A 13,354-nucleotide genomic window follows, 5' to 3' on the forward strand; every position below is an offset into this window, starting at 1 on the left:
GTATGTTTAAAATGTTTTGTGTGTATGTCTTTTAACCACAAACTCGAGTTTTGATTAGGTGAAAGAATAATCTAACATATGTACTAATGTTGACTATATCTGTTTTTCAGGTGATGGGGGTTACGGCTGCTACTCTTGGCTCCTTACTCCATTGTCCCAACCTGATTCTCCTGCTGAACACAGTTACAATCATGCACATAAGGCTACGCGGAATGTGATAGAAAGATGTTTTGGTGTGCTGAAGTCACGGTTTCGGTGTCTGGATAAATCTGCAGGCCTTTTGTTGTATAGTCCCTCAAAGGTGACTAGAATTGTGTTCTGCTGCTGTTTTCTCCATAATCTGTGTTTAAACCAACATCTGGCACATGATGAGGGAGAAAGCAGTCAGCAAGCAGAGGAGTTAGACCCATCTGGTGACAGTGTGAGTACATATGTAGGGAGGCAGGTACGGCAAGAAGTGATCCTGCGCTATTTTTCAGGTCAGTTTTAGTAGGCTGTAATTATCCTTGACTAAACACTTTGCACTACTTTCTATTGTGTGTTTTGTAACTTACTGTTTGTTGTTTATAGTGGTGTGTACATTGTACTTAGTTTATGCTAAAAATACATTTTCAGTCATTACCCATGAAAAACATACATACATACAGAGCAGCTTCGACAATGTTTGAGACGGACACAGGAAGTTGTGTGTTTGTCAAATACAAATTTTTATTTTGCAAATCACATTGGGGTTATTTTTTCCGCTTGTGTGTGCTGGGTGCTGTGCTTTGTGCTGGCTCACTGGCACGTGCTCTGGAGGAACGCCGAACAGGGGAGGTTACTGGCGTTTGGATAGGGGTCGTGGTCCCCGAGCTGGAGGTTACTTGGTGAGCTCCCATCAATGTAATATTGCTGCTCAAATTATTAATGCTTGCAATCAGTTGAGTGTTGGTTGCAGTGTGGCTGGCTACAATCCGGGATAAGGACTCATTCACAACCTGGTTGTGCTGAATGAGCTGAACGAGTGCCTGCTGATGGCGCTGTTGCTCATCTATGATGCGCGTTAAATGAGCAAGCATTTGGCTGTTGTCAGCCCTTATTTGCTCCATTGAGGTTGCCATTCGCCCTACTTGTACAATCAGTCTGCCCGAGTTGCGACTAATGCGCGGTAGATGATGGGGCAGACTGGCAAGGTGTTGTGTATGTGCGGTCAGGCTGGCATTGCTTTGGGCCTGTTGCCTTGTCCAACTGGCCCAAAAGTCATCTGGTATTTGGGTTGGGGGCGGAGCTTGTGCCAGTTGTGGACTGATGGAGGCTTGGGGGATATCCTGCAGCTGTATTGGCTGGCTTGGGTCAACAGGTGTAAGTTGCAGTGTGATGGTTGCCTGTTGGTCTTGTCCCTGCTGGTCCACGTCGGCCATCAAGCTGGGCTCTGTATGGGGTGGACAACATGCAATGTTTATTTGTCAATTTGTTTAAAGGCTACTTCTACACATTACTACATTCATAATACTCCATTTGTATAGTTTTTGGCGTTGTTTTTCAAAACTTATAATGTTTTTTTTGTTCAAAAACATATATACCAACACAGGCGGCCACATAGACAGATTTGCATAATCCACACCTAACTACCTCCCCTCCACAGCATTACAGTGTTATATCACCTCCCCTGACCACGATATAGACTACTTACCTGGATAGTCCAGATGAGCGGAGCAAGTAAGCCATCTACATACTGGACAGGGGAGATGTGTGAACAATATAATGTTGTGGATGCTGTTTTTGTTTGGGAATTTTATTGGCATTTTATTTTAATGTGCACGTGTGTGGCCAAATTTTAAACAAATGTCTGTTATTTATTAAAAATGATGTTGGCGAGATCATCCACTAAGACCTTTTTAAAAAAAACATTTTCACCTTTAGCAATTGAAGACGTAACATCACATTGCTTGTTCTGGAAAACATGTAGGGGGTAATTCCAAGTTGATCGCAGCAGGAATTTAGTTAGCAATTGGGCAAAACCATGTGCACTGCAGGGGAGGCAGATTTAACATGTGCAGAGAGAGTTAGATTTGGGTGGGTTATTTTATTTCTGTGCAGGGTAAATACTGGCTGCTTTATTTGTACACTGCAAATTAGATTGCAGATTGAACACACCCCACCCAAATCTAACTCTCTCTGCACATGTTATATCTGCCCCCCCTGCAGTGCACATGGTTTTGCCCAATTGCTAACTAAATTCCTGCTGCGATCAACTTGGAATTACCCCCGTAATCTCAAAACCAACTAACAACATATTAACTGTACTGTGTATATTATTGCCTATGTGTTTAATTTCTGTTTTTACTCACCAGATAACTGAGGTGATCGGGGCTCATCACTCTGCGAACTCGCCAATAGTGCCAGTGGTGGCTGGGGTGACACTGCCGAAATGCGTCGCCTGGGTGGGGATGATGGAGCCGCAGATTCCGTGCCAAGACGCCGTGTCTTACTTGGCCTCCTGGGTAAGTGGCCCGAGCCCTGTGATGGGCGCCTTACAGGAGGTCGGCTTCCAGAAGCAGAACCTATGTGAAAATATAAACATTAATATTTTGTACTTCTATGTGTTTTCAGAATATGTGACTACAGTGAAGTCTTACCTGCAATCCCAGCCTCATCCTGACTTGTCTGAGGCCTGTCTGGCCGGCTGGTCTGTGGGACTGTTGAAAAAGTGGACCAAACATTATTACCATGCTTTGTTTAAAAATTATAACTGCAAAGCCTTAGTGTACTGTAACCATCTATTAGGTATTGGATAAACAAATAATTTCTGATTAAGAGCTTCAAGCTTCATTATTTTGTGTTGTATATCCAAATGTACATGATGTTGCACACAATAAATCTGTTACATTTGAGAATTATGCCTCAGATATTGCAGAGATTGACTACTTGCAAATGTTTTAAAAATGTAATATTGGAATAATTGCACCAATTTTCAGAAGTAAATAAATCCAAAAATATTTTTAAAATAAGCATACAACACAGATGTCCAAGCAATATCGCAAAAAAAAATTTATTAAAAAAAAAAAAACAGCAGCCATTGCACATGTTTTTGCGCAATATTAAATTTACCAAACAGCCAATGCAAGGTGAAAAAAGCAAATTCGAAACACAAACACACCTTAAGGGTGCATAGGCCTGAAATATGTGAAACACAATTTATGCATCCTTTACCCTTTAAAAATGACATTTACAACATTTAGAGGACATTTAAATAAAAATCTAACAAATCAAACTTACCATCCTGCGTGGGTCGGTCCGAATCCCGGACATGAGTAGCAGACACCACTTCGGCAGGAATCAATGCCCGCACAGGCTCCTCCCAGTCCCGATAGGTGGCCCGGAAAGGGGGGCCACCTCCGGTTTTTCGTGCAGATTTAGACTCTTTGGCCATCTTGGCCTTGACACGCCGCTTTATATCATAAAACCTCTTGCGGCACGTGTCCTCAGTCCGCCTCACCACACCCTCACTATTCACGGCAAGTATTACTTGCCCCCACAGGACAGACTTCCTGCGGGAGGACACCTTGCCAGCATCCTGACCAAACAATTGGCGATGGTGCTTCATCAGCTCACGCACCAAAGCCATGTTTTCAGCATAGCTGAACTTAATATTCCTGCCAGTCTTGGTAGTGGTGCGTGGCTGCGGAGCCACAACACCATCACTATCACTGGAAAATACAGCAACAGGCACCCCCTCCTCCTCCTCCTCACTAACCTCCCTCTCACTACCCCCCTCCACCTCACTAACAGCCTCCACCTCACTACCAGCCTCCACCTCACTACCAGCCTCCACCTCACTACCAGCCTCCACCTCACTAACCTCCGCCACCACACTGACCTCTGAGTCTGACATGACAAACGACAAAAAACACTGAAAAATCAAAACACAAAACACACTCCTCCACTACTCCTACTACTACACACCACACAGCCAACACACACGCTCACTCACTCACTCACAAACAATGACAAAAGACTGTAAAAAAAAAACAAGGACAAAAAAGTAGACAAACTGTGAAAAAACAATACTACAAATATGACAAGACTACTTACACACACAGTACAGCACTCAACAATCACCAAACTCCTCTCCAAATCCACCAAAAACTCCACCAAACTCACCAACTCCAAATACACCTTCCTCTCTCCTCTCCACTAGCTAAACCCACGAGGTGCGGTGTGTTTGGGGCGGTTTTATAGTAATATGCACAGACACTCCTCCTTCACGAATACAACCAATCACGGCCGCGTGACGAAAACGAAACTTAGGACTAAAAACGCGGCAGCAATTTCTAAATCACTGCCGTAACAGACATGTGACGCAGTCGTAAATAAAACACATAAACGCGGCCGCGAAACAGCAAACGCGGCCGCAATCTACAGCAGAAAAGCACGAATGACATCGACATCGGAAGAAACGAAAAACACGAATACGACAGCTTAGTAAATTAGTCGTAATCAATTCAAAAAGTTGCAATTTTACACTGTCGATGTCATTCGTGATTGAACTTGGACATGAATCTGGAAAATACGAATCTTAGTAAATTTACCCCAATGAGTCAAAATAATGCAGGCACTGGGGGCAAGGGGAATCCTACCCCCATATTAACTTACACTGGGGCAGCGAGGAAAAAAAACACAGGGGGGAGACGTGGCACACACACACTTTAGCTAGGAGGGGGGACATATCATACACTTTAGTTAGGAGAAGAGGGGGGAGAAATGGCACACAGACACTTTAGCTAGGAGGGGAGGGGGGAGACATGGAACACAAACGCTTTAGTTAGGGGGGGAGACATGGCACACACACTTTAGCTAGCAAGCTAGGAGGAGAAGGGGGGGTGGAAGATATGACACACACACACACACACACACACACACACACACACACACACACTTTAGCTTGGAGGGGAGGAGACATGGCATACACTGACACCTACTCATATTTTGTCCGCAGCAGCATGAGGAGTCGGGATGGAGGTCGGGTCCCGCCGCGGTGTTGGGAACGGGGTGGAGAGCGGTGCAGCGCGGCGGGGGAAGGGGAGAGAGAGAGCGCCCTGACTCGCGTACAGGGAGGAGGGGGCGTGGTCAGAACGGACGGCAGAGGCAGCAGTGTATACAATCACTGTAGCCTGTCCCCGCCAGCCTCTGTTCTGACCACGGCCCCTCCTCTCTGTACGCGCGTCAGGACGCTCTCTCTCTCCCCTTCCCCCGCCGCGCTGCACCGCTCTCCACCCCGTTCCCAACACCGCGGCGGGACCCGGCCTCTATCCCGGTGCCGGTATGTGTAGGGGGGGCGTTCGCCCTAATCGCCCCCCGCTAAATCCGCCACTGGCCCCTGGGTTCCCATGCCGCATACACAGCATGCATATATTATACTTATCACTCCGGAGTCCAGTGACAGCAGCCCTGCTGTGCAGGCATAAATCACTCGGAAAATGGTCGTTGGACCCAGTTCCGAGTGATTTTGCGCATGTGCACTGGAGGTGTCCAGGCATCATGTTACCGGTAGAGATGAGCGCCGGAAATTTTTCGGGTTTTGTGTTTTGGTTTTGGGTTCGGTTCCGCGGCCGTGTTTTGGGTTCGACCGCGTTTTGGCAAAACCTCACCGAATTTTTTTTGTCGGATTCGGGTGTGTTTTGGATTCGGGTGTTTTTTTCAAAAAACACTAAAAAACAGCTTAAATCATAGAATTTGGGGGTCATTTTGATCCCAAAGTATTATTAACCTCAAAAACCATAATTTACACTCATTTTCAGTCTATTCTGAATACCTCACACCTCACAATATTATTTTTAGTCCTAAAATTTGCACCTAGGTCGCTGGATGACTAAGCTAAGCGACCCTAGTGGCCGACACAAACACCGGACCCATCTAGGAGTGTCACTGCAGTGTCACGCAGGATGTCCCTTCCAAAAAACCCTCCCCAAACAGCACATGACGCAAAGAAAAAAAGAGGCGCAATGAGGTAGCTGTGTGAGTAAGATAAGCGACCCTAGTGGCCGACACAAACACCGGGCCCATCTAGGAGTGGCACTGCAGTGTCACGCAGGATGTCCCTTCCAAAAAACCCTCCCCAAACAGCACATGACGCAAAGAAAAAAAGAGGCGCAATGAGGTAGCTGTGTGAGTAAGATAAGCGACCCTAGTGGCCGACACAAACACCGGGCCCATCTAGGAGTGTCACTGCAGTGTCACGCAGGATGTCCCTTCCAAAAAACCCTCCCCAAACAGCACATGACGCAAAGAAAAAAAGAGGCGCAATGAGGTAGCTGTGTGAGTAAGATAAGCGACCCTAGTGGCCGACACAAACACCGGGCCCATCTAGGAGTGTCACTGCAGTGTCACGCAGGATGTCCCTTCCAAAAAACCCTCCCTAAACAGCACATGACGCAAAGAAAAAAAGAGGCGCAATGAGGTAGCTGTGTGAGTAAGATAAGCGACCCTAGTGGCCGACACAAACACCGGGCCCATCTAGGAGTGTCACTGCAGTGTCACGCAGGATGTCCCTTCCAAAAAACCCTCCCCAAACAGCACATGACGCAAAGAAAAAAGAGGCGCAATGAGGTAGCTGTGTGAGTAAGATAAGCGACCCTAGTGGCCGACACAAACACCGGGCCCATCTAGGAGTGGCACTGCAGTGTCACGCAGGATGTCCCTTCCAAAAAACCCTCCCCAAACAGCACATGACGCAAAGAAAAAAAGAGGCGCAATGAGGTAGCTGTGTGAGTAAGATAAGCGACCCTAGTGGCCGACACAAACACCGGGCCCATCTAGGAGTGTCACTGCAGTGTCACGCAGGATGTCCCTTCCAAAAAACCCTCCCCAAACAGCACATGACGCAAAGAAAAAAAGAGGCGCAATGAGGTAGCTGTGTGAGTAAGATAAGCGACCCTAGTGGCCGACACAAACACCGGGCCCATCTAGGAGTGTCACTGCAGTGTCACGCAGGATGTCCCTTCCAAAAAACCCTCCCCAAACAGCACATGACGCAAAGAAAAAAAGAGGCGCAATGAGGTAGCTGTGTGAGTAAGATAAGCGACCCTAGTGGCCGACACAAACACCGGGCCCATCTAGGAGTGTCACTGCAGTGTCACGCAGGATGGCCCTTCCAAAAAACCCTCCCCAAACAGCACATGACGCAAAGAAAAAAAGAGGCGCAATGAGGTAGCTGTGTGAGTAAGATAAGCGACCCTAGTGGCCGACACAAACACCGGGCCCATCTAGGAGTGGCACTGCAGTGTCACGCAGGATGTCCCTTCCAAAAAACCCTCCCCAAACAGCACATGACGCAAAGAAAAATTAAAGAAAAAAGAGGTGCAAGATGGAATTGTCCTTGGGCCCTCCCACCCACCCTTATGTTGTATAAACAGGACATGCACACTTTAACCAACCCATCATTTCAGTGACAGGGTCTGCCACACGACTGTGACTGAAATGACGGGTTGGTTTGGACCCCCACCAAAAAAGAAGCAATTAATCTCTCCTTGCACAAACTGGCTCTACAGAGGCAAGATGTCCACCTCATCATCATCCTCCGATATATCACCGTGTACATCCCCCTCCTCACAGATTATCAATTCGTCCCCACTGGAATCCACCATCTCAGCTCCCTGTGTACTTTGTGGAGGCAATTGCTGCTGGTCAATGTCTCCACGGAGGAATTGATTATAATTCATTTTAATGAACATCATCTTCTCCACATTTTCTGGATGTAACCTCGTACGCCGATTGCTGACAAGGTGAGCGGCGGCACTAAACACTCTTTCGGAGTACACACTTGTGGGAGGGAAACTTAGGTAGAATAAAGCCAGTTTGTGCAAGGGCCTCCAAATTGCCTCTTTTTCCTGCCAGTATAAGTACGGACTGTGTGACGTGCCTACTTGGATGCGGTCACTCATATAATCCTCCACCATTCTTTCAATGGTGAGAGAATCATATGCAGTGACAGTAGACGACATGTCCGTAATCGTTGTCAGGTCCTTCAGTCCGGACCAGATGTCAGCATCAGCAGTCGCTCCAGACTGCCCTGCATCACCGCCAGCGGGTGGGCTCGGAATTCTGAGCCTTTTCCTCGCACCCCCAGTTGCGGGAGAATGTGAAGGAGGAGATGTTGACAGGTCGCGTTCCGCTTGACTTGACAATTTTCTCACCAGCAGGTCTTTCAACCCCAGCAGACTTGTGTCTGCCGGAAAGAGAGATCCAAGGTAGGCTTTAAATCTAGGATCGAGCACGGTGGCCAAAATGTAGTGCTCTGATTTCAACAGATTGACCACCCGTGAATCCTTGTTAAGCGAATTAAGGGCTCCATCCACAAGTCCCACATGCCTAGCGGAATCGCTCCGTGTTAGCTCCTCCTTCAATGTCTCCAGCTTCTTCTGCAAAAGCCTGATGAGGGGAATGACCTGACTCAGGCTGGCAGTGTCTGAACTGACTTCACGTGTGGCAAGTTCAAAGGGCATCAGAACCTTGCACAACGTTGAAATCATTCTCCACTGCGCTTGAGACAGGTGCATTCCACCTCCTATATCGTGCTCAATTGTATAGGCTTGAATGGCCTTTTGCTGCTCCTCCAACCTCTGAAGCATATAGAGGGTTGAATTCCACCTCGTTACCACTTCTTGCTTCAGATGATGGCAGGGCAGGTTCAGTAGTTTTTGGTGGTGCTCCAGTCTTCTGTACGTGGTGCCTGTACGCCGAAAGTGTCCCGCAATTCTTCTGGCCACCGACAGCATCTCTTGCACGCCCCTGTCGTTTTTTAAAAAATTCTGCACCACCAAATTCAAGGTATGTGCAAAACATGGGACGTGCTGGAATTTGCCCATATTTAATGCACACACAATATTGCTGGCGTTGTCCGATGCCACAAATCCACAGGAGAGTCCAATTGGGGTAAGCCATTCCGCGATGATCTTCCTCAGTTGCCGTAAGAGGTTTTCAGCTGTGTGCGTATTCTGGAAAGCGGTGATACAAAGCGTAGCCTGCCTAGGAAAGAGTTGGCGTTTGCGAGATGCTGCTACTGGTGCCGCCGCTGCTGTTCTTGCGGCGGGAGTCCATACATCTACCCAGTGGGCTGTCACAGTCATATAGTCCTGACCCTGCCCTGCTCCACTTGTCCACATGTCCGTGGTTAAGTGGACATTGGGTACAACTGCATTTCTTAGGACACTGGTGAGTCTTTTTCTGACGTTCGTGTACATTCTCGGTATTGCCTGCCTAGAGAAGTGGAACCTAGATGGTATTTGGTAACGGGGGCACACTGCCTCAATAAATTGTCTAGTTCCCTGTGAACTAACGGCGGATACCGGACGCACGTCTAACACCAACATAGTTGTCAAGGCCTCAGTTATCCGCTTTGCAGCAGGATGACTGCTGTGATATTTCATCTTCCTCGCAAAGGACTGTTGGACAGTCAATTGCTTACTGGAAGTAGTACAAGTGGGCTTACGACTTCCCCTCTGGGATGACCATCGACTCCCAGCAGCAACAACAGCAGCGCCAGCAGCAGTAGGCGTTACACGCAAGGATGCATCGGAGGAATCCCAGGCAGGAGAGGACTCGTCAGAATTGCCAGTGACATGGCCTGCAGGACTATTGGCATTCCTGGGGAAGGAGGAAATTGACACTGAGGGAGTTGGTGGGGTGGTTTGCGTGAGCTTGGTTACAAGAGGAAGGGATTTACTGGTCAGTGGACTGCTTCCGCTGTCGCCCAAAGTTTTTGAACTTGTCACTGACTTATTATGAATGCGCTGCAGGTGACGTATAAGGGAGGATGTTCCGAGGTGGTTAACGTCCTTACCCCTACTTATTACAGCTTGACAAAGGCAACACACGGCTTGACACCTGTTGTCCGCTTTTCTGTTGAAATACCTCCACACTGAAGAGCTGATTTTTTTGGTATTTTCACCAGGCATGTCAACGGCCATATTCCTCCCACGGACAACAGGTGTCTCCCCGGGTGCCTGACTTAAACAAACCACCTCACCATCAGAATCCTCCTGGTCAATTTCCTCCCCAGCGCCAGCAACACCCATATCCTCCTCATCCTGGTGTACTTCAACACTGACATCTTCAATCTGACTATCAGGAACTGGACTGCGGGTGCTCCTTCCAGCACTTGCAGGGGGCGTGCAAATGGTGGAAGGCGCATGCTCTTCACGTCCAGTGTTGGGAAGGTCAGGCATCGCAACCGACACAATTGGACTCTCCTTGTGGATTTGGGATTTCGAAGAACGCACAGTTCTTTGCGGTGCTTTTGCCAGCTTGAGTCTTTTCAGTTTTCTAGCGAGAGGCTGAGTGCTTCCATCCTCATGTGAAGCTGAACCACTAGCCATGAACATAGGCCAGGGCCTCAGCCGTTCCTTGCCACTCCGTGTGGTAAATGGCATATTGGCAAGTTTACGCTTCTCCTCCGACAATTTTATTTTAGGTTTTGGAGTCCTTTTTTTACTGATATTTGGTGTTTTGGATTTGACATGCTCTGTACTATGACATTGGGCATCGGCCTTGGCAGACGACGTTGCTGGCATTTCATCGTCTCGGCCATGACTAGTGGCAGCAGCTTCAGCACGAGGTGGAAGTGGATCTTGATCTTTCCCTAATTTTGGAACCTCAACATTTTTGTTCTCCATATTTTAATAGGCACAACTAAAAGGCACCTCAGGTAAACAATGGAGATGGATGGATACTAGTATACTTATGGATGGACTGCCGAGTGCCGACACAGAGGTAGCTACAGCCGTGGACTAACGTACTGTGTCTGCTGCTAATATAGACTGGATGATTGATAATGAGATGAAATCAATATATATATGTATGTATATATAATATCACTAGTACTGCAGCCGGACAGGTAGATAATATATTTATTAGGTAATGATGACTGATGACGGACCTGCTGGACACTGTCAGCTCAGCAGCACCGCAGACTGCTACAGTAAGCTACTATACTATAGTAGTATGTACAAAGAAGAAAGAAAAAAAAAACCACGGGTAGGTGGTATACAATTATGGATGGACTGCTGAGTGCCGACACAGAGGTAGCTACAGCCGTGGACTAACGTACTGTGTCTGCTGCTAATATAGACTGGATGATTGATAATGAGATGAAATCAATATATATATGTATGTATATATAATATCACTAGTACTGCAGCCGGACAGGTAGATAATATATTTATTAGGTAATGATGACTGATGACGGACCTGCTGGACACTGTCAGCTCAGCAGCACAGCAGACTGCTACAGTAAGCTACTATACTCTATAGTAGTATGTACAAAGAAGAAAGAAAAAAAAAACCACGGGTAGGTGGTATACAATTATGGATGGACTGCCGAGTGCCGACACAGAGGTAGCTACAGCCGTGGACTAATGTACTGTGTCTGCTGCTAATATAGACTGGATGATTGATAATGAGATGAAATCAATATATATATATATATGTATGTATATATAATATCACTAGTACTGCAGCCGGACAGGTAGATAATATATTTATTAGGTAATGATGACTGATGACGGACCTGCTGGACACTGTCAGCTCAGCAGCACCACAGACTGCTACAGTAAGCTACTATACTATAGTAGTATGTACAAAGAAGAAAGAAAAAAAAAAACCACGGGTAGGTGGTATACAATTATGGATGGACTGCTGAGTGCCGACACAGAGGTAGCTACAGCCGTGGACTAACGTACTGTGTCTGCTGCTAATATAGACTGGATGATTGATAATGAGATGAAATCAATATATATATGTATGTATATATAATATCACTAGTACTGCAGCCGGACAGGTAGATAATATATTTATTAGGTAATGATGACTGATGACGGACCTGCTGGACACTGTCAGCTCAGCAGCACCGCAGACTGCTACAGTAAGCTACTATACTCTATAGTAGTATGTACAAAGAAGAAAGAAAAAAAAAAACCACGGGTAGGTGGTATACAATTATGGATGGACTGCCGAGTGCCGACACAGAGGTAGCTACAGCCGTGGACTAACGTACTGTGTCTGCTGCTAATATAGAGTCTAGACTGGATGATAAATTATTGATAATGAGATGAAATCAATATAATATCACTAGTACTGCAGCCGGACAGGTACTATATATATTTATTATGTAATGACTGATGACGGACCTGCTGGACACTGTCAGGTCAGCACAGCACCGCAGACTGCTACAGTAAGCTACTATAGTAGTATGTATAAAGAAGAATGAAAAAAAAAAAACCACGGGTAGGTGGTATACAATATTATATATATATATATATATATATATATTATATACAATTATATATATATATATATATATATATATATATATTACTGGTGGTGATTGATTATTAAACTGGTGGTCACTTCAGGACAGGTCACGTTGCAACTTGCAACTAGTACTCCGAGGCCTAAGCAGACAATCACAAAATATATTATTATACTGGTGGTCAGTGTGGTCACAACAATGGCAGTGTGGCACTGACTCTGGCAGCAAAAGTGTGCACTGTACGTTATATGTACTCCTGAGTCCTGCTCTCAGACTCTAACTGCTCCCCACTGTCAGTGTCTCCCCCACAAGTCAGATAATACACTTACAGTCACACTATCTAATCTATAAATATAACTTCAGCAAGTAGTATAGTAGTATACAGTAGTACTCCTCCTAATAATGCTCCCCGAAAATACTGTGTCTCTCTCTTCTCTAAACGGAGAGGACGCCAGCCACGTCCTCTCCCTATGACTCTCAATGCACGTGTGAAAATGGCGGCGACGCGCGGCTCCTTATATAGAATCCGAGTCTCGCGATAGAATCCGAGCCTCGCGAGAATCCGACAGCGTGATGATGACGTTCGGGCGCGCTCGGGTTAGCCGAGCAAGGCGGGAAGATCCGAGCCTGCTCGGACCCGTGTAAAAAACCTGAAGTTCGGGCGGGTTCGGATTCAGAGGAACCGAACCCGCTCATCTCTAGTTACCGGAGACCTGCACATGTGCAGTAGACTCTGGCATAATGCCAGAGTCTATTACTGCTGCTGGAGAGGAGGGGGCCCGCGACGGACACTGCATGCAGACGCTGCACGCGGGTCCCCTCCTCTCTTAAAACGTCCCTGCTTGAATATATTTAGCAAAAAAAAATATTAAAACACAATATTAATTGAAGAAGTTAAGATTAATTGTGGATAAGCTGCATATTATAACAGTATGCAAATCAGTGTCTTTTGTGGATCAATCTAACAAGTATATAAGGAACATAGGTATCCGGACTCTGGGTCAACACCACTTAGGTCGACACCCATTGATCGACAGTGACCAGGCCAACACTAGAAATAGGTCGACA

General features: G+C 46.5%; 1 protein-coding gene across 1 annotated transcript; it reads right to left on the bottom strand.

Moving 5' to 3' along the window:
- Positions 1-699: 699 nt before the first annotated feature.
- Positions 700-2,704, bottom strand: LOC134911738 (uncharacterized). Its single transcript, XM_063919794.1, has 3 exons — positions 2,619-2,704; positions 2,331-2,543; positions 700-1,411 (listed from the first exon to the last, which is right to left on the bottom strand). Exon 3 carries the CDS (start codon positions 1,398-1,400, stop codon positions 732-734), a length of 669 nt encoding a protein of 222 aa, XP_063775864.1. The 5' UTR covers positions 1,401-1,411; positions 2,331-2,543; positions 2,619-2,704; the 3' UTR covers positions 700-731.
- Between the last annotated feature and the right edge of the window lie 10,650 nt (positions 2,705-13,354).

This window comes from Pseudophryne corroboree, chromosome 4, assembly GCF_028390025.1.
Source record: "Pseudophryne corroboree isolate aPseCor3 chromosome 4, aPseCor3.hap2, whole genome shotgun sequence".
NCBI lineage: Eukaryota > Metazoa > Chordata > Amphibia > Anura > Myobatrachidae > Pseudophryne > Pseudophryne corroboree.

What these genes read in the sequence shown, in the direction of transcription:
- LOC134911738 (XM_063919794.1), bottom strand. Translation starts at nt 1,400, where the DNA reads ATGGCCGACGTGGACCAGCAGGGACAAGACCAACAGGCAACCATCACA.